This window comes from Phocoena phocoena, chromosome 2, assembly GCF_963924675.1.
Source record: "Phocoena phocoena chromosome 2, mPhoPho1.1, whole genome shotgun sequence".
Lineage (NCBI taxonomy): Eukaryota > Metazoa > Chordata > Mammalia > Artiodactyla > Phocoenidae > Phocoena > Phocoena phocoena.
The window spans coordinates 159387335-159410334 of record NC_089220.1 but is presented as its reverse complement, the minus strand read 5'-3'; the positions used below and the strand labels follow the sequence as shown (position 1 = coordinate 159410334).

At 47.8% G+C, this 23000-nt stretch overlaps 1 protein-coding gene across 3 annotated transcripts in view; it reads left to right on the top strand.

Annotated features, from left to right (window-relative positions):
- The first annotated feature begins 8783 nt into the window (after positions 1 to 8783).
- Positions 8784 to 23000, top strand: part of CCNY (cyclin Y) — a 126358-nt gene continuing 112141 nt past the window's right edge. For all 3 annotated transcript variants that reach the window (XM_065870960.1, XM_065870961.1, XM_065870959.1), the window contains exon 1: positions 8784 to 8937. In XM_065870960.1, coding sequence (XP_065727032.1) covers positions 8784 to 8937 — 154 coding nt within the window. The remainder of the gene's footprint in view (positions 8938 to 23000) is intronic.

Here is a 23000-nt window from a genome sequence, read left to right as displayed (position 1 = left end):
GGGGGGTGAGGTGGATGCAGCTAAGAGGGGCCTCATGGACTAGATCCCCACTTAGGCCATTTCTCAGTAGTCTGACCTTCCATAGGTTTAATTATCAGAATTCAAGTGTGTTTATTTGTAAAATGGGGAATAATAGGGTGGGCTTGCTTGTGAAAAAAAATTAGTATTTGGCAGGTGTTCAAGAAATGACACCTTTCATTACCATCTTGGCATCCCACTGCTTCTGCAGCCTTTCCTAAAGTGTCACTGTGTGTCAAGCAGGAGGCGTCTCTGCCTGGAGGATTTTGACGTGTGTGTGCGTGTGTTTTGGCAGGGGTGGGGTGGGGTTGACACCCTGGTAAATTACTGGCAAGGCTTTCGTACTTATCTTTCTTCTCCAGGCGTGCTGACCGGAAGTCATATTCCTGAATAAGCCCAACAGGTGCATTCCTAAGGGGAATAAGGTGGGAACATCAAAGGTGGGGCGAGTGCAGAAAAGTCCCTGCAGACCAGTAGCTATCCATCCTTTGGCAACAGTCTGTGGCTACCCTGCCCCCTCCTCCAGATGCTTTTCTCGGTTAACACTGCCATCTAGTTCTGCCAATGACCTGTCAGCATGAGAAGCTTGCAGACAGTCATGCTGTCTCCTAAGTGCCATTCTGTGTATCCTCGTAAGCCCTTCAAACTGTATCATTAATATAATTGTTATGATTAAATAAAAGTTTAATGTGCCTGCATGGACCTGCTGCACACGTATGGTAATGACTGGATGCTTCCTTTCGTACGACACTCAAATCACAAAACAGCAATCAGAACAGACAATACGGGAACCCCCTCCCAATTTTCAGCCATCTTACCCATGCACTGTAGCCCTGAAAATCTGAATATTCACTGACTTACAATTATGTTACAAGCTTTCCTGGGAAGCAAGAGGGTCAGAACTGCCTTAATAAAGAGAATCATTTCATCTTCTTGCTACCTACCCACCTCTTTGGGGCTGCAGTTCTTTAGAACTTTCCTTCCTCATCTCCTCAGTATCAGCATTTTGCTATCATTTATATTCCAAGTGTTACCAACCAGCACCCTTGGACTCTTTAATCGATAGAAATTGACAAGAGGCCAGATGAGAATTTCAGACATGGCTTTATGGGGGCTTGTGCTGCAGCATAAGGAAGTGAAAGCAAGCCCCAGGTGTCCTTGCCCACTCCTTCACAAAGAGCTCCCTGGGTCCTCTGATGGGGTGACAGTGGGGGTGGATCTGCAGGCCAGACAGGGGGCATGGCTTAGGCAGTTTGTCCATCCTTCTTGGCAGTGCCATATACAGAGATCATGTGCAGTTTCCCACTTTCTGTGCCGGCACCTCAAGATGGCAGACTTGCTCGTTACCGCCACCAGGAAGGTTGTGTAGTGGTCAACATTGCCCCTACTGCACAGGCATGAGGTTGTTTTTAATCACTTGTGGTTGATTCACGGCCTTCAGCATCCCTTTGCTTAAGGAAGCTTTACCCCTTGGTCCGTTTATGGTTGCCAGCTTCCTGTTGTTCAAGGAGGCGCTGTCCAGGTGCAAGTGTCCTGGTAGATGATTCTAGGTCCCAGCCGATCTCATTCTCTCTTGAGGGATTCTACACCCATTATTCTTTTTTTTAAAAATTTACTTATTTTATTTATTTATTTTTGGCTGTGTTGGGTCTTCGTTGCTGCACACAGGCTTTCTCTAGTTGCAGTGAGTGGGGGCTACTCTCTGTTGTGGTGTGCGGGCTTCTCATTGCAGTGGCTTGTCTTGTTGTGGAGCACAGGCTCTAGGCACATAGGCTTCAGTAGTTGTGGCACACGGGCTCAGTAGTTGTGGTGCACGGCCTTAGTTGCTCCATGGCATGTGAGATCTTCCCAGACCAGGGCTCGAACCTGTGTCCTCTGCATTGGCAGGTGGATTCTTAATCACTATGCCACCAGGGAAGCCCTACACCCATTATTCATAAGGGTCAAGGGGCCAAACATCTCTTCTTCTGGAGCCACGTCCTGCTGAACAGGGGCCACAGACCCTAGCCTACCCTAGAGGTGTAGAAGTCCCTTGATGACTGTTCTAAGGACCTAAAGGGACATGGGTCACCTTCTAACGGAACGGGTTGAAATTCCTGGGCCACCATGAACCTCACTTGGAACTGCTGAAGCCTGGAAGACACAAATCTAACTAAAAGATTAAACACGCAGGGTCTGAACAATAACAAAAGAACTACTGCCACTAGAGGGCCCAGGAGACGCAGGAACCAAGTAATGCTAGGGATGTAACCTCTAATTGAGTCCCATATAGTTTGGGCAGTGGGGTAGCTGAACCCATGTAACCACTTAGCTTGTTCATAAATTTCCTGAATATTTAGTTCAACTTCCCCCAAGCTGTTGATGTATGTACTGCAAGTTTTGTTAATTACTGCATAGACACCCACTTGTTCAGCCCGAAGATAATCCAGGGTTAACCTATTGTCAAACACAACATTGTCTAAGGAATCTAGGGACTCCTGGAGGCCCCTTAAAGGCATCACCATTTTTTTTTTTTTTGGGCTGCGCCGAGTGAGGTTTTCGGGACCTTAGTTCCGTGACCAGGGATTGAACCTGTGCCCTCGGCAATGAAATCACTGAGTCCTAACCACTAGGGAATTCCCATCACCAGTTTTTGAGGCCAGGTTCTCTATGGCCTGTGTGGGTTTCTTAAGGTTGTTTTGTGATAGGGAAAAACGCCCCAGGGGCGGCCACTCCTATGGCCACCCCAATTCCTGCCAGGATTAGTCTGAGTACCCAGCTATGTCTGTTTTGAGAGGTGGCATTATTATATATGGTGGCGCCTTGTCCTTTAGGGCCCAGTCGTCCCAAAGTGCATTCTCCCCGGAAGTGAACATTGTCTAAGCATGGATAGGCCATTGCTTGGAGAGGCCAGGAGAAGGAGGAATTTGGGTTCCCTTCGAAGGGTAGTTTATTTTGGGATGGACCACAGAGGAACAGATGTCCAGTGGGGGTGCAAGCTTGGCGGGGTGAAGTGGAATTAAACCATCGACGTAAAAGGGAACCCCAGCTAGGTGCATTATTGCATCTGGGGGACAGAGGTCCTCCATCTAGTGGTCCTCCATCTAGTTCTGAGTTTTCCTCTATTCCCTCCTCGTCACTGAAGGCAGATGGGGTCTGATAGGTGAGCCTCCAGGAAGGGGCTGCTGTTCCCTTCCAGTGCATACAAGAGGTGTTGGGTTGGGTCCCTGGGGAGAGCAGAGATGGGTCCACACACCAATGAGTCTGGTTAGGAGTGCATGAGGAGCTTGAAGTGGAAAATGACATAGGATAAATAGAGAGTGAGCGTCCCGTATCAGTAAGGCAGGTATCTGTCTGGCAGGGGCAACAGGGTTTTCCTTGCCCTGTGCAGAGAAGGGGCCGCTTGATCCAGAGACTGGTTTGGTTCCAAGGGTCTGTAAGCTCTACACACCCGATATCATCATGATCTTCGAGTTCCACTATTAGAAGCGGCGTGCTCCTAATGGGTTCAGAAGTCAGGATGAGATTAATGTCCTCATCTACAGGCACAAACCGGAACCGAGAAACCCCCTCTTGTGCGAGAGGATGACAGATCCAACAATTAGAGAGATTTTTTCCTGAGGCCAAAATGCTGGAATAGTTGACAACTGAGTTTTCTCTCCAGGTTCCCCTTCCCTTATTATTTTCTCCCCAGCCCCTCTTTAGGAGAAGGGCCAAGAGAAGTGCCCACGTTTTCCACTCCGTCATTGGTTCTGGTCTTCTAGACCCAGGAGGGACAAAAGAGTTGCTTTTTCACTGGGGGTGGTTGAGCAAACCGGTAAGATGTGAGCAAAACTATAACAAAGTAAGCAAATAGAAGTCCAGCCTACCACATCCCCCTTTACTCATCTGTTAGTGGTGCTCAGTTTTTGAGTAAGTATCTCAGGTCTTCTACTGGCTCACAGGTGTATTCTTCTGTTGTGGCCTGTGGGGTTTTGGGAGGCAAGAGTTTTAATCTAGATAAATGTACCTAACTAGGTATTCCTTGTAGTTTAATGGCAGTGGGGGTTGCTAAAATTACTCTACAGGGGCCCTTTCATTTTGGTAATAGTTGATCTCCAGGGGATCCCTCCTTCCAAGTTTTAAGAAGAACCTGGACCCTGAAGTTAATTTGTGGAGGGGCTGCCCCTTCTGTTTTACCCCTAGTGGGACCTGGCAGTGCCTTCTTGACTTAGTCCAAGATTGCCTTTTGAACCTGTCCCAGGTTAATAACACACTGTAGCCTCTGGCTCACTTCCTCATACCAGTGGTAAGGAAGGGCATCTCATAGGTCACTTCGAATGGTCTAAGCTTCAGGAGACTCCTGGGGGCTATGTGAACCCTGAGGAGTGCAATAAGAAGCAGGTTGGTCCAAGGCTCATGAATCTCTTGGCAAAGTTTTGTTAAGGTTTTCTTTAAAGTATGGTTCATTTTGTCTACTTTTCCTGAAGATTGGAGGTGCCAAGAGGTGTGCAGATTGTAGCTAATTCCAAGGCAGTCGATAGGCCTTGGGTGATGTTCGCTATGAGGGAGGGCCGATTATTGCTCTGGAGGGATTTTAGAAGCCCAAACCGAGGAATCGTTTCTTATTTAAGAGGGACTTACAGACTTCAGTGGTCTTTTCAGATTGAGTGGGGAAGGCTTCCACCCATCCTATAAAAGTACTGACAGACACAGGAATATATTTATACCCTGACTGTGGGGGCATTTGGGTGAAGTTTAATTGTCAGTCTTCCCCCAGGTATGTCCCACGGGGTTGAAGTGGCTTGAGTAATGAAGGAGGGATTGGATGGGCCTGCGGATTATTAAGGGCACACAAATCACAGGCAAGGGTCACTCATTTTATTGTTCCTTTAAGCCCCTTTCCTGAAAAGGTCCTTTGTATCAAGTCCCATAGTGTATTCCTCCCACAGTAGGTGGCACCATGTAAACCCTTAATGAGCCTCCTTTCTTGGGCCCCAGGGATAAGAAATTTGTCATCCTTTATATACCAGCCTGTGCTTTCTTTCTTATAGCCCCATTTTTCAGCATTCTCTTGTTCCTGTGGGGAATACTGGGGCAGGCCAGGGAGTTCAGGGGGGCCAACCGTTAGGGCCATGATTTGGTCAGGCTCTTGCGGCCATGATTTGGTCAGGCTCTTGCAACTGAACTGCCTGTTTTGTGGCCTGATCAGCTTTGTTATTTCCTTGGCTTATAAAGGACCTGTCCGTCTGATGGCCCTTACAGTGAATTACTGCCACCTGGGTAGGGAGTTGCACTGCTTCTAAAAGAGCCAAGATTAAATCTTTAGGTTTTATGGAAGAATTTCTAGCAGCTAACATTCCTCTCTCTCTCTCCAAATGGCAGCATGAGCGTGTAGTACATGGAATCCATATTTAGAATCAGTAAAAATATTTTTCTGGGCTGAAGTCTGGGGTGGTGGGGCCTTGGCTTCTATGATTTCATTTAAGCTAACTATAGCATCCTGCCATTCGGGTTCCCATCTCTATAAAACTACTCCCATCAGTGAACCGTTCAGCCTCAGGGTTGTCAAGGGGTTCATCTAGAAGACTGGATCTGCTGGAATAAGTTTGTTCTATTGTCTCTGTACACTGAGGCAATAAATCTCCATTTTTGACAGCTGTGAGAAGAGTTGCTGGGTTTAAGGCTTGGCACACCTTTCAAGTAATATCAGGGTTATCCATTAGAAGAGCCTGATATTTTGCTAACTTTCCCCTGGTTAACCAATGGTGTCCTTTGGCTTCTAACACAGATTGCACCTGATGAAGAGTTGATGCATCTAGGTGTTGTCCCACGGTGAGCTCAGAAGGCTCACTGACCAGTAGGGCCGTGGCTGCTACCACCTGTAGGCAGCTGGGGCATCTCGGGGCTGAGTCCAGTTGTTTTGAAAAGTAAACCACTGGCCTTTGATCTGCTCCCAGCTTTTGGGTCAGGACTCCTAGTGCTATCCCTGACCTCTCATTGATAGGGTGAAGGGTTTGTCTAAATTTGGAAGCCCTAGTGCTGGTGCCCTACTCAACTCAATCTTTAGGGTCTCAAAGTCCCACTGGTGGTCCCTACTCCATTAGAGGGGTTCCCTTTCTTCTCCCTTTAGAGCTTCCTGTAGGGCTTTGATTATAAGGCCATAATCTGGAATTCAGATACGGCAGAACCCAGCCATTCTGAGAAAGCCTCCGAGCTCTTTGTGGTTGGCAATGGTAATGCATTAATGGCTGTTTTCTGATTTATGGCCAGGGCTCATGCGATGGGGGTCAAAACAAACCCTAAATATTGAACCTCTTGCTGTGAAATCTGAGTCTTTCTTGGGGAGACTTTATATCCCCTTTCTGCCAGGAAATTTAGGACCTTAACAGTATTCTGATCTGAATCCTGCTTCACCTTTTTTAGGTAAAGGACCTTAGGACCTTATTAATAGGTCATCAACATACTGTAACAGAGTTCCATTTTTCAGGCTCAGTTCCCTCAGTTCTTTTCCTATCGCATTTCCAAAAAGACAGCAGCTGTCCCGAAGGCCCTGTGGAAGCACTGTCCAAGTGTAGTGAATAGCTTCCCGGGTGTCAAGTTCCTTCCATTCAAGGGCAAAAAGGTACTGGGAGTCTGGATGTAGGGGGATACAGAAAAATACATCCTTGAGGTCTAACACAGAGAAGTATTGAGCACCCCCTGGCATTTGAGTACGGTGTACAGGTTTGGCACCATTGGGTGAATGGGATGGATGACAGCCTCATGCACTGCTTGTAAGTCTTGCACCAACCAGTATCACCGTATCCCCGGGAGGCTTTTGGATGGGGAGAATTAGAGAAGTGGACTAGCAGGGCCGAATGAGCCCAGGTTCTAGGAATTTGGTGAGCAGCAGTTGGCCCCCATCCCCACCTCTTCCCCTGCCTCAAGACCTCAGGCTTTAAAGGATAGTGCCTCTGCCAAGGGTATTTTCCCCCAGGCTTTTTCTCTATTTCTATTGGGGGAACATGCTTTGCCTTTCCTGGTACCAATATGTCCCAAACCACACGATCTACCTGTTGCCTAATTTCTTGGGGACTATTTTTATGACCAAAAGGCAGGTCATCTGGGGCTACTAACAGATGCAATCTCTGTTCCTTCTGGGACCGCACCCTGTTCTAAGAGTACTAGCTCCCAGTTTATTCAGCAAATCTCTTCTGAGGAGGGGGAGGCCATTCCGGCACATACAAAAAGGAAAGAGTGATGATACCAGAATCGACCTCACAGGTAAGGGGGTGGGATGTAAACTGTCTTACCTTTGGCCGCCCATCAGTCTCCATTACAGTACAGTCATGGTTGCAGAGGGGACCAGCAGGCCAACTCAGGACAAGGACACCCACCACTTAACCCAACAAATGGCAATAATACAGTTCAGAGCATGGAACTTTTTAAAATACGGACTAATAAATGTAATAAACATTACTGAGAGACCGGGGGGAGCACAAGTTAAAAAAAGGTTAAAGTCGTCCAGAATTAGACAAAATCATGTTTACACTGCTTTTGGCAAGATGTACACACATTGCTGATGCTGGGTATTAGTTCCCTTACTTTTCTTCCCAGTTAGTACCTGCGTCCGTCACTAACACTTCGTGTCTCTGTACCTCAGTTTCCTCATATGGAAAATGGGTTGCGCCAGGTTTCTCCTGTTCAAAGCATTCTGTCCCCGCGTCTCCCCTCAGCACGCCTGCCCTGGCCACCTGGAAAAGGTGGGAGGGTTGTTTCTGCCGCCTTACTTTGTCCCCTCGACAGGCGAAGGTGCAGCGATGCACTGGGGGTGGCGGGGCGGGGACCACCCTCCAGAGTCCCCACACGCAAGGCCCACGAGATCGGGGGAACAGGAGAGCAAGCACTACTGAACGGATCTGACGGTAACCTGCAGGGAGCGCGGCGCCGCCCGCGCCCAAGGTGCATTCCGCGCAGACGACAGGCGGCTCAGGACAGGAGAGCGCCCCCACCCTGCCAAGCTGCCTCTCAGCGCATAAAAGAGAAAAAAAGCCCCTCACTCCGCTCCACCCCACCGCCCCCGCTCAGCCCGGAGCCGCCCCGCGGCTCCTACCCCGAGGCCCAGGCGCCGCACGAACCTCTCTTCCCCGCACCGGTCCCTCGCGACGCCGCCGCGCTGCCCGCGCCCGCGGGAGGGCCCCCTCCTCGGTAGCGCCCCCTCCTCGGTAGCGCCCCCTCCTCGGTAGCGCCCCCTCCTCGGTAGCGCCCCCTCCTCGGTAGCGCCCCCTCCTCGGTAGCGCCCCCTCCTCGGTAGCGCATCCGCTTCCAGGGCAGAGGGCGGGGCGGCGCCGGGGGGCGGGGCGCTGAGGGCGCGGGGGGCGGGGCGAGAAACGGCGCGCAGGGCGGGGCCAGGAGGGCCGGGCCCAGAGTCCCCGCGGCCGCCCACGCCCAGGCCCGGCGCTGCTCCTCCCCGCTGCTAGCGTTCTCGCCGTCCACGGCTGTCCGCGTTCCCGCCGCCCGCGTCCGCCCCGCGTCCCCGAGTCCCCGCGTCCCCGCATCCCGAGCGGCCGCGCCCCCTGAACCGGAACCGCTTGCGGCCGCCGGCGCGGAGCCGGGCCGACCGGGAAGCGGAGGCGGCTGCGCGGCGCCCGCCATGGCGGCGGCGGGGTGAGCCGGGCCGGGCGGCCGCAGTCGCGCGGGCGCGGGCGCTCCTCCGCCGCGGACAGGCCGCCGGGCCGGGCGAGGGGAGCCGGGCCGCCCATGGCGAGGCCGCGCCGCCGCCGCCGCTGCTGACCCGGGGCCGCGCCGGGGCCGGGGCGCCCGCCATGGGGAACACCGCCTCGTGCTGCGTGTCGTCCAGCCCCAAGCTCCGCAGGAATGCCCACTCGCGGCTGGAGTCCTGCCGGCCCGACGCCGACTTGAGCCGCGAGGACACGGGCTGCAACCTGCAGCACATCAGCGACCGGGAGAACATCGACGGTGAGGCGGGCGGGCGGGCGGGGGTCCCTCCGATTCCTCCGACGCCCCGCGCCGCCTGAGCTCACGCCCCGCATCCTGCCCGGCGGCCGTTGCTCTCGGCCCTTCCCCGCTAGCGGGCCAGGGTCTTCGCCCCCGAGAGCGGGCCTGGGCGGGGTCCAGGCCGGGGTCCGGCCGTCTGTCCGGCGGAGCCGCCCGTCTAGTTGCACGCAGAAGGGTGAGGCTGTCCGTCCTCCGAAAGGCGAAGGGTATGGGGACCCTGGGCAGGCCGAGGACTGGGTGCCTGGGTCAGCTGCCCGGAAACTCGCCAGTTGACCCCACTTGCTGGCTTTCAGCCCATTTCCATGAAAAACTAACCTCCCCAAAACACCACCAACAAAAAGCTTTTTTTTTGGGGGGGGTGATGGTTTAAGAGATTGCAGTCAGATAGTTTCACCAGAATTCTTTAAAATTTTTTCTTTACGGTATTATCACAGTGATTTGCAGAGAGCTTTGGAATAAGTCCCCTCGTTTTTGCTTGGGGCTGAATTACAGTCCTGTGAATTTCTGATTGATTTGAATGACTTTTGGTTTGGATTAGTGTTTGTAAAGGAAGTTAAAGGACTGATCGCTGCGCCTAGTAATGGTTGTTTATTTTATTGGTCTTACAGTACCTTTATTAGTACCATTTTATCAATAAGCTACGTGGTTTAATATCTACAGATGGGTAGTTTATGCATCATACAGTTTATAAGTTTTCACCTTAAAAATTTGAAATTGGAAATATATTTTTATGACAACTTGACTTTTTTTTTAACCATTGAATCTTTTCACAGTTGATGTGGTTGAACTAATCTGAAAAAATTTCTTGTGTGAATGAATTGGCACAAGTCTATCGTAATTTATTCTTGTCGCTTTTAGGATGGCACATTCCATCTAGTGTGCAAAGCCAAATTTAAACTCTACCAAAGGGAAGAATTTTCTTATTGTTTGGCCTCATTTAATTTCTTCTAAATAGTAAATTCTTCTTTTTAGGACAACAACTTTATTAAATGAGTACCATATGTAAAAGAGACTAAAACAATGTCTGGTTTATAGTAGGCACTTAGTAAATTAGGGCTCAGTATGACATTTCTAGTGGTGTTATTTTAGACTTCCATTATGTTGACCTACTCTTTAGTTGCCTTTGAACTATAACCGTACTTTATTTTTAAATTTATGCATTTAAAAGCATCTAGCAGGATATTAAGTTCGGTCTGTCATGATCATTCCTATGGTCTCAAGCACCTGAAAGAAGTGGCCAGCATGTACTAAACACTAAGTATTGTGTTTTAAAGGAATGAATGAATGATTTTGTTGTAGGAAATCATCACTTAGTCCTATATAATGTTGGAGCATTGAAGATAATTTCTCCCTTATGCTGTGCCCTAATATCAGGTAGAGGCATTGTGTTTTAAATAATGGATTAAAATAATACAAACAAAAGGAAGACTCATTTCTTAGATCCAGGCTGCATGTTATTATCGCCTATAGTAAGGAAACAGGAAAATAAAAGTAATTGTAATCAGCTATTCGGCAGTAAGGTTTAGAAGGATTTTGCCAGAAAAAAATAGAGTAGTGTTGTGTTCTTTCATTTGGAAGAAATCTAAGTTTTGGTCATCATTCGCTTTTGAGAAAACATTTGGAAGAGCGGCAGCTCTTGATTTGGAGGTTTGGGGAGGTTTGAGAGACTATAGAGCAGGTTAAGAGGATTTCTAATCTGGGCTGTAGATGATTTCTAATCTGGGCTGTAGTGGCTTCTCACCCCAGAACCCAGTTGGTATGAGGCTAGTTTAAACCCAGAAATACTAATTCACTATTTAAACAATGTTCTCTCTGTCTGCCACATTCAGTCAATAATACTTGTAGTATTTACCTATTTGGCCATTCTCAACAGTTTCAATTAGAGCAGAAATCTAGGACTGGGCTTTGGCATTAGTATGTGTAAAGCGCTCCAGGTGATTCTAAGATGCAGCCGGGTTGAAAATCGCTGGCTGGGTGAGCCTTGGAAGTGTCATTGTTGTTCAGGGGCATTTTCCGTGGAAATTCATTCTGTCCGAGGCTGGGAGAAGAGAATAGATTTGCTTAAGTTGTAGTGTATAGATATACATATATATCTGTATTTTAACTTCTGATTGTTAGGTGATGAGTAAACAAGTAAAAACTGCATCTCAGGAGTTCTTGATTTTAGTAGGTAACAAAAGCTGAAGTGCCTAAGTACCATATTTCTTATACCCTGAAAGATCTTCCAGACAGCTAGTTTTGGAAGGTTCAGAGAAGTTCATGGAGCTGGGTTAGGTTAGTTTCTTTAGAGCACAAAGATACGAGGTTCATGTTTTCCCTGCCCAAACACAGCAGGTAATGTTTGTAGAATTTCAGTGACTGTGTTAGGCTTCCATGACGCCCACAGGCAACTTGCCTGCCTTTGTATTTAGTGTACCTTAGTGTTAGGTTATTCCTGTTTTTTATATTAGACTCATCAGTTACCCAGGTATTACTCCTGGTAAAATTACTGTGAGAATGAGAAAAAACAAAAACACTTAGCAACAGTGATGGTAATAAGTACAACCCTTACACATTGCTTACTCTGTGATGGATGCTGCTTTTATGCTTGACATCAGCTCAGTAACCCTGGGGGTAATATTATCCTTACTTTAAGACCAAGAAATGAGGCAGAGAGGAGAAATGACTTGCCCAGAGTTATGGAGCCAGTAAATGACTAGTGGAAACTTTCCATTGTTGCTTGACTAGCCATCAAATATTAACTAAATATTAACTAGTGTGGGGTTGCCTTCTGGGGTAGGCTCTGTGTCACTGTGTCGCATCCATGGTTTCTCTGGGAAGGACTTCCTCCATCTGTAACATGCTGGACTTACCAGATTAGATTATTTTTGTGGGAGGAGAAGAAGAGGAATGGACTGAAGAGAATTTAAAATTCGGTGAGACCAAATAAATCAGGATAATTGTTAACATCTGTACCAGAGTGTCAGTTTGGGTTGACAAACTCAAACCTCAAAATGATTGGGAGCCACTTCATCCAGGGATCAGCTGTCATCCTTGACAATCCAATAGCTCCCTCATCTCATATCCAGTCTGCTAGCAAGGCATGACTCTCTATCTTCAAAATATATCCAGAATCTGACTCCTTCTTAAAACCTCTCCTGCTGTTGCAATCTAAGCAGCCTGACTGGTCTCCCTGCTTCTCCCCTTACCCACCACGGTCTGTTCTCAACACTGCAGCTGTGCTGAGATCCTTTTCAGAACTTTAACACATCACTCCTCTGCTCAAAAAACTGCAGCGACTCCTTATGTCACATGGAGTAAAAGCCTTACAGTGAACTTGACAGTGGAGTCCTTCCAGTGGACTCCAAGGCCCTTTGTGATCTGCCTGCCCTCCTCAATCACTAGCTCTTTCTAGCTACACTGGCCTCCTTCAGTGCTGTTCCCTGAACACACCAGACATGCTGTCACTCCACGACCTATGCTCTGTCCCTCTGCCTGGAATGCTCTTCTCCATGTGTTCTCTTGGCCAGCCCCCCCCCCGCCCCTCACCTTCAGTCTTAGTTCAAGCCTCACTTTTTCAGTGAGGCCTTCCCAATCATCCCACTTTAACATTCCTCTGGTCACCCCATCAGCAATCCTAATATACATTTTGTGCACTATGATTTCTTAACTGCATGTCACCTGTAGTACATTGTATACACATATGTATGTATTGTAATAATATTTCTACTCTAGCGTATAAGTTCTGCTAGAACTTTTTTGTTCATTGATGTAACCTTAGTGCTTACAGTAGTGCCTGATACCTTGAAGAACCGCTTTAAATATTTGTTGAATGAATGAGTGAAGCCAGCCACTGAAGGACATCAGAGTCAGAGCATCAGTGTGTGTATTTATTGAGTGAGAGGAAGCAGAAGGAAGTAGGGAATGAATAAGACTTGTAATAATGAAAGCAGAGTGGATGTGAAACTTTTTGGTTGGTTTGCGTTTTAACCTGAGAGGTAAGCAGATAAGGTGATATCCTGAAAATGAAACTGAAGAAAGATTTCAAAGCATGACAAAAGAAAAAAACACACCCAAACTGAAAGGAAACCAATGGCTGGTGGAAATCTGTTTAACAGCATGATATGTTCAGTCTTATTTCAGATGTCTCTTCAGATGAATGGCTTTAGCTGTGGTCTCACGTCCTTAAGGATCAAAATGAGACTAAGATGCTTATAAATAAAAAAACACTAGATAAACAAATGTGATTATGAACATAGCCATTCATGTGACTTTCTTGGATTAAACGTGAAATGTGTTCTGGGATATATGGCACTGGTATCTGAACCTCCCACGGCCAGGGAAGCTGGAAGCTTGAGGCGCTCCCCCAGGCACCGCAGGGTAGCTGGGGAAGCCAACTGCTGTAAGGCTGGGGCGGCAAGAGAGCTGGTAACAGACCTGAGTGCCTGTTTGGAGCAGGAGCTCGGACTCCTGCCCTTGGTTTCTGCGCTGTCTGCAGCCTATGGAAATTGATTCCTTCTGCATTCTTTTTCTCAAGTCTCGGTCCCACTTTAACCTTTCCAGCCTGACGGGCAAAACCATGCCTGTAGACTTTGCTTCCAGGCTAAAATTTATTAGCAATGCTGCCTGTGAGGTTTGTGAAGATGTTCCGACCAAGTGTGGGCTGACTGCATACAGTGGTGGCTCCATGGAGCAACGATTGTGGCCCCCTGACCTCCACTCCACTCACTTATTTTCCTCCCTAATTTAGAATCAGGGAGTCATTTGCCCCTCACTTTACGGATGAGGAAGCTGAATCTTGGAAGGTGCAGTCTCTTGCGCAGGTCATGCAGATCCTGGAAGAGGGTAGTGAATCTCTTCACATCTTTCTCCTCATTTTACAGGAGAGGTAATCGAGCCTTAAATGTTACGAAATTTGCTCAAGTTTCCACAGCTAGTTAGTAGCAGAGTTGGGGTCCAATTTATCCTTACTTGCTAGAGCATCACACCTCAACTACCCTGTGATAGCTACTTAGGGAGGGAGTGATCTGTGCCTGGCCCACGCCTGTCTTGTTTTCAGAGGTTCAGTTGTTGCCTGTGTGCTTTTGGCTAACAGTACTTTGCGAATAGGATTTTTACTTTTCTGCTTCTTTTAGGGAGGAGTGAAAATTAAATAATTTTTTGGAATTGTAGATTTTCTCACCCTTTTCTACGAAGCTGATTGTTTCTGTCATCTTAAGGAGATGAATTGCTTTCACATTTCTGGCTAGATGAAACTAACAACACAAAGATTAAATCCAGGGCTTCCCTGGTGGCGCAGTGGTTAAGAATCCTCCTGCCAGTGTAGGGGACAAGGGTTCAAGCCCTGGTCCAGGAAGATCCCACATGCCTTAGAGCAACTAAGCCCGTGCCCCACAACTACTGAGCCTGCGCTCTAGCGCCCACGAGCCACAACTGCTGAAGCCTGTGTGCCTAGAGTTCATGCTCTGCAGCAAGAGAAGCCCCCGCAATGAAGCCCACGCACCGCAACAAAGAGTAGCCCCCACTCACCACAACTGGAGAAAGCCCGCACACAGCAATGAAGACCCAACGCAGCCAAAAATAAATAAATAAAATAAATAAATTAAAAAAAAAAAGATTAAATCCATTCCTATCCAGGAAAGGGCAGAACCAAAAGGAAAAATATAATGAGAGGCAAGCCACGTGAGCAGCTTTGAAATCCTGTTTTAATCATGCAGGGTCAGAGATTTAGCTCCAGGCATGCAGTGTTGGGCTTACCTTTAAGGAAGCAGTGTTTGGTATTTTTCACAAGAGAGCGATTCACAGTATCATGCTTGTCATACTTCAAAATACAGATCCTTTAACGATTCAACATCTAGGCACCCAGGGTAAGTCTGTGGCACCAACAGTTGATGTTAGGGCCTCTCGTGCTTTCAGTATCATTTTCAGCTGGTAGCTGGAGGGAGGGAGAGAGCTCACTCTCCCTGCAGCCTTTCGTGTCATCGTGAAATGTTGAGTTTGTTGCTGGGAGTCTTGGGTAGGAGATCATTTCCTCTCTGTGCTCCAAGACTCACTGTTGTCCTATCCTGCCTTTCCTGAAGAATGAGAGAAGGCTCTTCCCAGGGGGTTTACAGAATGTGCCTCTGGGTCTGTGAAGTTGATGGAGGGCAAGGAGCAGGAGCCCAGTAATCAGGAGGTCTGTGCCCCGGACATGACTCTGCCTTTGCTGTGGGGCCTCTGTCCTAGTGAGCCACTTTCCTCTCTGCTTAAAAAAGTGTGCTTAAAAATACTGCCTTGAGGGCTTCCCTGGTGGCGCAGTGGTTAAGAATCTGCCTGCCAGTGCAGGGGACATGGGTTCGAGCGCTGGTCTGGGAATATCCCACATGCCGCGGAGCAACTACGCCCGTGCGCCACAACTACTGGGCCTGAGCTCTAGAGCCCGCGAGCCACAACTACTCTGCGCCTAGAGCCCGTGACCTGAAACAAGAGAAGCCACTGCAGTGAGAAGCCCACGCACTGCAACAAAGAGCAGCCCCTGCTCATCGCAACTAGAGAAAGCCTGCGTGCAGCAGCGAAGACCCAACGCAGCCCTAAATAAATAAGTAAATTTATTAAAAAAAAATACTGCCTTGACATATGACCTAAGGGACCTAAAATGAGACCAAAATGCTTAATAAACCAGAAAGTACTAGATGCACGTATGTCATTATGAACATGGCTCTCATGTTGATTTTCTTGGATTAAATATGCAGTGTGCTGCAAGAGCTACAGCAAGCTGTGTTTGAACTTTCCATAGCCAGAGAAGGCAGAAGCCAAGGGGCTCATCCTACCAACATATCAAGCATTCAGGGTAGTACCGGAAGGATAAGTGGAATTTTAGAGCTGGGTGGGATGAGGTTTTGCAGAGCTCTGTGACCTTTGAGTGGGAGCTTGGTGGCAGTAGAATTTGGAATAGAAACCATCCTTTTTCTAGCATTTATTGCCCTTCTGGGTTGCATCTTTCCAAAGTCATACCATGATGCCATGCAATGAAAGTGGGATGAGTATTTGAGACAGCTTCTCCAACTCCTGCGGATACCCGGCCCCTCCAGCCAGCCGGCTGGTTGGCTGGCTGCCTGCGGAACTGGGTTCCTGGGAACGTCAGCCTGTGCCGTGACAGAGAGGGTAAGGCCAGGGATTTAAAAAACAAAATTCTTCAAAGAATAAGGTTTTTGAGGCATGCATACAGGTGCTTTATTATATTAAAATACTGCTTTAAATAAAGAGGAATTGATGGGCTGAAAAATAAGCACAGGAAGCCCTGAGCGAGTTTTTTTGGGGTGGTTTGTGCCCATCTTTTTCATGGAAGAATCTGACTGGCTGGGTCCACAGCTGCAGAGAGGTCAGAGGAGACCTCGCCCTCTGTTCCCTTTCTCAGCTGCTTGTGCTGCTGATAGCTGTTTCGTATGGCTCCCTTCCTTTACTTCTTCTGAGGCTTCTTTTGCTCTCTGCCAGCTTGGAGAAAGGAGTGTGCTGAAGCTAAAATCGAGTGTGGTTGGTCTGACAGCTGACAAATTGGCAGGCTCCTCAGTCAGCAAGAGTTTGCCTAGAAAGTCTCTTGGTGACTCTGAGAAGAGAGATCATCTCAGGGACGGTCAGTTCCAAATTGCTACATTTTGGGCCTCTCTCATGCCTTGCTGGGGAGGTTACACTTAAATACTGGAGTGGAAAACCTTGAAATCCTTTATTCTTCACCTTTGTCAGAATATTGACATTCTGTACAACAGTTTTGACTTTGTAAAGAAACTTTGTTTTTTTATTTGTTTTTCATATGGCTCAAAAATTGGACTGAAAGGGAGTTCTAAAATATTTGGTCAATGGTAACATCTCTGGGATAAGTGTCTAGTCTCCTCTGGTTATCCTACTTTGATTAAAAAAAAATTCAACCTGATTTCATTATTTGATAGACACATTACCTAACATATGTAATTTTAATTCCTGGGTCCTTCTTTTGTGGTCTTTGTCCCCTACTCGGGCTGTATAGTGGGGGCTCATTGGGTGTGATAGATGTGAGTGCCATGCTCAGCAGAGATGTACCAGCCTCCGCAGACATGTCAGCTGGCTCCTGGTACTGAGAGAAGTACAGCTGGAGTACACTAAAGATAATTGTTAGCAACTGCAATTACATCCTTGCCAGATTGCTTCGTGAGCTTTACAGAAATCTCAGTTGGATGGTGAAATGCAAGTCACTTCTATTTTGGACACCTCCGATTATAGACCTGTGTCTCTGAGGAGGATAAATAGGAAGTACTCGGCATGGGAGTTCACATGTAATATAGCTGTGTGTTGCAACAGTGTGTAGTGTTTGAAACATTTTGTAAGCACGTTTTCTTGTGGATGGATGATTCTGTTCCTGGTGGGGAAGGAGAAGCTATTAAAGATATTGTGATTATATTTGATAAACTCTTGTCTCACTCTGCAAATTTAGCATTAATCAGGGGAATTAGTGCATGGATGGATAGGTTAAGAGGTCTGTCCTTCACCTCAAGAAAAGGTTTCACCCCACATTTAGGATTCTGTCCAGGAATGAACCTTGACTTAGGATACTAGTTGATGACAGCTATTGAATTAAGTGTAATCGCAGTTGTCCTTTGAACTATTTCTGGTTTTTAGATCTGGATCTAGATTTTGTACAGTTGCTTACGAGTCCAGGTTTTAGGGCTCCCTGTGTGTCCTGCTGAAATCTAAGATGAGAGTTGAAGTTGTGATGCTGTGTTTAAATTCAGCTTCAAAAATTTCGAACTCACACATTCATCAAGCAGTTCTTTCATTTATAGTGAGCAATTACTTTTGTCAGTTTATGCAGATAATCTTTTTTTTCCCCTCAAGCTGTGTGTAAGTGATGGGCCGTTATTTTAATGTGTAGTTCTTGTTACTCCTTTTCGTGAAAGACATTGGTAAACAGGGTCTCTACAGAATTGGAGATTGCCTTCTGTCTTCGAGAGCTAAAGGCAATGAAGAGGGACGTTCACTTTAATGTTAGCATACATTTGACTCTTTTCTGTAGGTAAATCTAATGTCTAATTTTATGTGTCTTGCATTTTGCCGGAAGTCTGGAGGAAGCATAACAAAGCTGCCTTTCAGAAGTGTGACTTGAAGTATCAACCACACAGCCCTGGACTGGAGGAGGAGAGCACGGGTCCTTGCCGTGCACGCCGTTCTCTTCCGTGGAGGCTGGTGGTTCTGTCTGAGCCCTGCACCCGGGTGCAGGCCCCGTGCGCTATGTAGTGTCTCCTCCGCAGCGGGAGGGACACTGCTTAGTCGCTGGCTTTGCAGCTCTTGGTGGCCCCTGGGTTTGGGGAGTGCAGGACTTGAACAGAGCGTGTGCGGAGGGGCTGTGGCGGCCTCGAGGAGGTGGGGGTGGGTGGGGACGACCCTGTGCAAGACCCCCGGGCGGGCACGGCCCCACGAGTGGTCAGTGCCTTTGCTCCTGGGCCACGTTGGGTGCCTCGCGCCCTTGAGAATGACTGGGGCTGGACGGCGCGCGGGGCTGTGGTTTTCAGGGTCAGTGGGGGTGGCCTGCTGGGGAGAGGCCCTGTGGGCTTCTGGTGTGGAACCAGGAGACACTGGACGACTGGACCTCATCGTCGTCTCTCATTTAACCAAGAATGTTCTGGAAGGAGCCTTTGTTGAAGCCTAAGTTGAGTTTTTCAAAAATGGAAGTTATTCTTGTGTCTGGGGTAAAAAGGCACTGTGACAGGAACAGAGGGAAGGATGGAGGGAGTCGAGGACGGAGTGTGAGGACAAGACAAGAGTGGGTGGAGCCGGGTGAGCATGGGCCACAGCCTGCAAGGGGACAGCGCCATCTCCCCTTTGTCTCAGTTCTGCACGTTTGTCACTGTCACACATCCGAGGCCACGGGCGGGCATGCCGGGCTCCAGGGGCACTGTGTGAACAACCCCGCTGTTTCCCCACAGGGCTGCTTTCTGTGCTCATTTGGACTCCTTAGGACGGGCATGTGCTCTGAGGTGGGGCTCCTTGTGGTACTGTGGACAGAAACATGTGCCCTTGACTCTGAGCTGATGGGGCCGTGGCGTTCTGGGTGCACCTGGAAGGTGTGTGATTCCTTTGTTCAAATTAAAAAGTCATGCGTTTGTCTACCGTATGCCTTCTCCTTTTTTTTCCCCTTTCTTTTTTCCCTTTTTAGTGCAATACTGAGAGGCGTGGTACATTTTTCTTCTTTTAGCCAGAAGTTTTATTTTTTACTTCAACTTTAATATCAGCTAGCTTTTTGTGTGGGTTTTTCATATTTTCTTAGTACTCACAGTGGGCTTTCCTTTGGGAGTCTGTTTTGAGGAGGAATATAAAGACGGTCTCTTTGAGTTGGTAAAGCTCTGATGTGTTTTCTGACGTTGCTTTGGCTGGGTTTGAGTGCTCAGTGCAGTTTTGTATCTTTGTGGACCTTTTCAAATCTCATCACTGCAGCTGGGTGACCTGGCTTCCTGAGGCAGGCGGTGGGTGAACAGAAATGGTGTTTGATTCAGGGTCTGGTATTCAAGGTCATGCTTAATAGAAAACTTGGGGGGAAACCCCTCTGGGTGTCGTATCTGTGTTGCACTGTTACACTCTTGAGGAAAAAAGTTTGGGGATGAACAGGTCATTTGATTTCAAGACTTGATTTGATTTGAGGTTTAGAAATTCAAGTCTTGATTTGTAGCTTGCCTAGGTGAAGAAAGCTCCAAAAAATGTGGTGATGCTGTATTCCTGACAATTAAACCTTGCCTCTATGAATATTTGAACCCAAAATGTCAGTCCCTTAGTTGTAAAGTTACCTATAAAGATAGAAATGGAAGTGGCTCCTGAAGCTGAAGATGTTCCTCCAGAGCCTGAGGGTTGAAGGTGCGCAGTCAACGCCTGCGGCGCCCATGTAGCACAGATCGCTGGTTAGGAAGCGTCCCCGTTGTCAAGGTGCAGCCTTGGATTAGCGAGGGGGTCAGCAGCCTTGCTGCAGAGCTCAGAGGGAAGCCGGCTGCCTGGGCCTTGACGGCAGGATTAAAAAGGCTCCCGGCAGAAAGATGGGAGAACGGAGCGGTTGGGGCTGGCACTGCTTCTGGGGCTGCCCGTCCACGTGCGCTCAGAGCCCTGTAGCAGCACTGCTTGGAGTTACAAGGATGAGCCTTTCCTGGTCCGCATAGCACATCTGGATGTGACACGGAGATGAGCCATGCAGAGGCAGCCAGACCTTGGTCATTTTCTCTCTGTTCCTTCTGTATTCTGAGGCCCTCTGAAGTGACGTTCAGTATTGTTTTTAGAGTGAATCTGAAGTTTTACGAGGCCCAGTATATGCCCGTGTGCATGAAATAAGAGGTCTTTCAGGGAAGGAAGGTCTGGCCTTACCCAAGCGAAGTGTGTCATAGTTCTTTCAGCTGCTTTTGTGGGCAGGCTGTCTAGAGAATCTGTTTGCACAAGAAGAAATACGGCAAAATGTCTTCTGTACCACTTAAGGTAGGGGTAATTAGCAGTCCGTGGGGACCTGGAATGTAACTTGAGACAGAAGATGATGATTATAGAATATTTTAAGTACTTTTATTTTAAGCATATAAAACAAAAGCGTGGGACACGATGAACAGAAGTGCTTCTTACTAGGTGCCCTTACGAGACCTCTTTTGGTGAACAGGTAACCAGTATATAAAGGGGTATCCAATATGAATTTGAATCCTCTTAGTAAACAGCAGTGCTCCTCTTGAATGTCTTCAGCCCAACAGTTTTTAGGGCCATTGCTCGTTATACGCTTTGGCCAGGTAGGCGTGATCACTGATACCTGCGTTGGCCATGTTGTTTGGTTTGCTCCTGAGGGTGTACGTAATTTACCTGATTTTCAGGTATTATTATAAGACACGTGGGGTGTGATGTCTTGGCCTTCATCTCACTTGTTTTGTTCCAGGAAGTCTACCTAGAATATAGCGTTCCCAGTACTGTTTTTATTTGAAATGCCAGTTATTGCTGAGGGTGGGATCAGTTTGTAGGGTGACTGTGGCTGCGAAACTCATCACAAAGCTTTTTTTTTTTCTTTTTTCCTTTTTTTCCCCAGAGTTCAGAAGTGGTGACAGTTGTTTAGTTTGGAATTCTCATTATAGATAAAAGAGGCCACATAAGCAGAATGCTAATGCTGTGAGGAACTAGACAAGCTGAGAAGTTAGGGGGGCTTCCTTTCCTTTTAAACTAACATGTCTAGCAAGTGGTAAATTCCTTGTGAGAAGTATTTCTAGAATGTGTTGTCTTCAGCCACGGAGAAGCAGGAGTTGGAGAGAAAATGGAATTCAGCAGCAAGTGTTGGCCAAGAGACGTCTGTTTTCCATCACTTAAAGGGGGAACTCATGGTGCCTGTGATGACTGGGCTCAGAGCCCTGGCTATCTCGGGCAGTGCTATGCTGGCATTTTGCATACGAGCGGGAATTTGATGTCCCCTGTTGGAGGTTAAGGTCCAGTTCTTCTACCGGTCAACAGATATTGGTCAATCCAAGTACTAATCAGTTCTAGGCTCCCCACTGGATGCTGGGAATGCAAAGATCAATGTAGCTCGGACTTTGCCCTTAAAGACCTAATGATCCTTTAAGGGAGACAGATACGCAGATAAGTGATTACAATACCATATACAGAGGTAGAAGGGAGGCTGAAATGATGATCTCTGTCCTAGGTGGTGAGGGGATGTGGTCAGGGAAGACTTTGCCAAGACAGCCTGGTGTCGAGGGCAAGAGGAGTGGGAGTGGGGAAGGGGCAGGAAAGGGTGCAGGGAAACTGCTTCAGAAAGATCCTGCGTGCATTGGGGTATAACTTTGTTTTGAAGTCAGTAGGTAATGTTGAACTTATCGGTGGCTTAGTCCCCAAACATCTTGTTTAATGAATTATGCTCCTTAGGGGGACATTTGTTCTAAAAGATTTCATAATGGATGGATGTGCATTGGAGAGCAGTTTCTTGAGTATTTTGCATATACTCTGGATTCTGGGAAATGATTACTCAAAGTTGTAACGTGGAAGACAGAATAATGTCTTGAGAACTGTAAAAGCAATGTGCTGTTTTTGTTGGGTATGAGACATGAGCCTTCATAGAATCACGGAGCGTTCATACCATCAAGTACCACCGAGATCCTCACGCTTCAGGTCAGGCAGCCAAGCTGCTGGGAGGGTTGCTCCCCAGCATCACATGGCTCGTTCCGGGTGGCGTGCAGGAGGGAAAGTCTCCTGATGGGAGTTAGGGTCTTTCACACTGGTTTTCGCCGCAAGATTAAATATTCCCCAAAGGAGATTAACCTTTTTTTTTTTGGCTGCGCTGGCTCTTCGTTGTGGCATGTGGGCTAATCAGGCTGTGTAACAAACTACCCCCAAAATTAGTAGCTTAGGACAACAGTATTCATCATCTCTCAGTGTCTGTGAGTCGGGACTCGGGCACACCTTAGCTCAAGGTCTCTGGTAGAATTGCAGTTGAGCTGTCAGCTGAGGTCGTGGTCCTCTTAGGGCTCAACCAGGAGAAGAGAATCTCCTTCCAAGGCCTCAGGTGCTCGCTGGCTGCTGGCTTCAGACATCAGTTCCTTGCCTTGCCAGCCTCTCCAGGGGCAGCTCCCACCATGGCAGCTGGCTTCCCCTAGAGCAGATGATCTGGGAGGGCAAGAGAGACCCCTAGGGTAGGAGCCGCCGCCTTTCTGTACCTGAGTTAGAAATGGCATTCCATCATTGCTCAAGTCTGGCCCACACCCAAGGGGACAGTGTTACATAAGAGTGAATACCTAGAGGTGTTTGGGGGGGCTATATTGGAGGCTGCTTACCGCAGGCATTAAACAAGATTCTTTTGCTTGTATGTAGTGGTCGTCCACTAAACCTGCTTGAGCAAAATGGGTGGGGAGTGCAGGCGGGAAGAGTTATTGCAAGTACCTGAAGATATTTCATGGAAAGCAAGGGCCAGGAGCATACCTGAGTCTCATAGGGAACTGGAGTTGGGAGCTGGACAGCCTGTAGGAACAGAGGCAGCTGTCTCTTCAGTATTTTACTGTTAAATTCTCTTGTCAGGCTTAGTTGGTCTTATCTTTTTC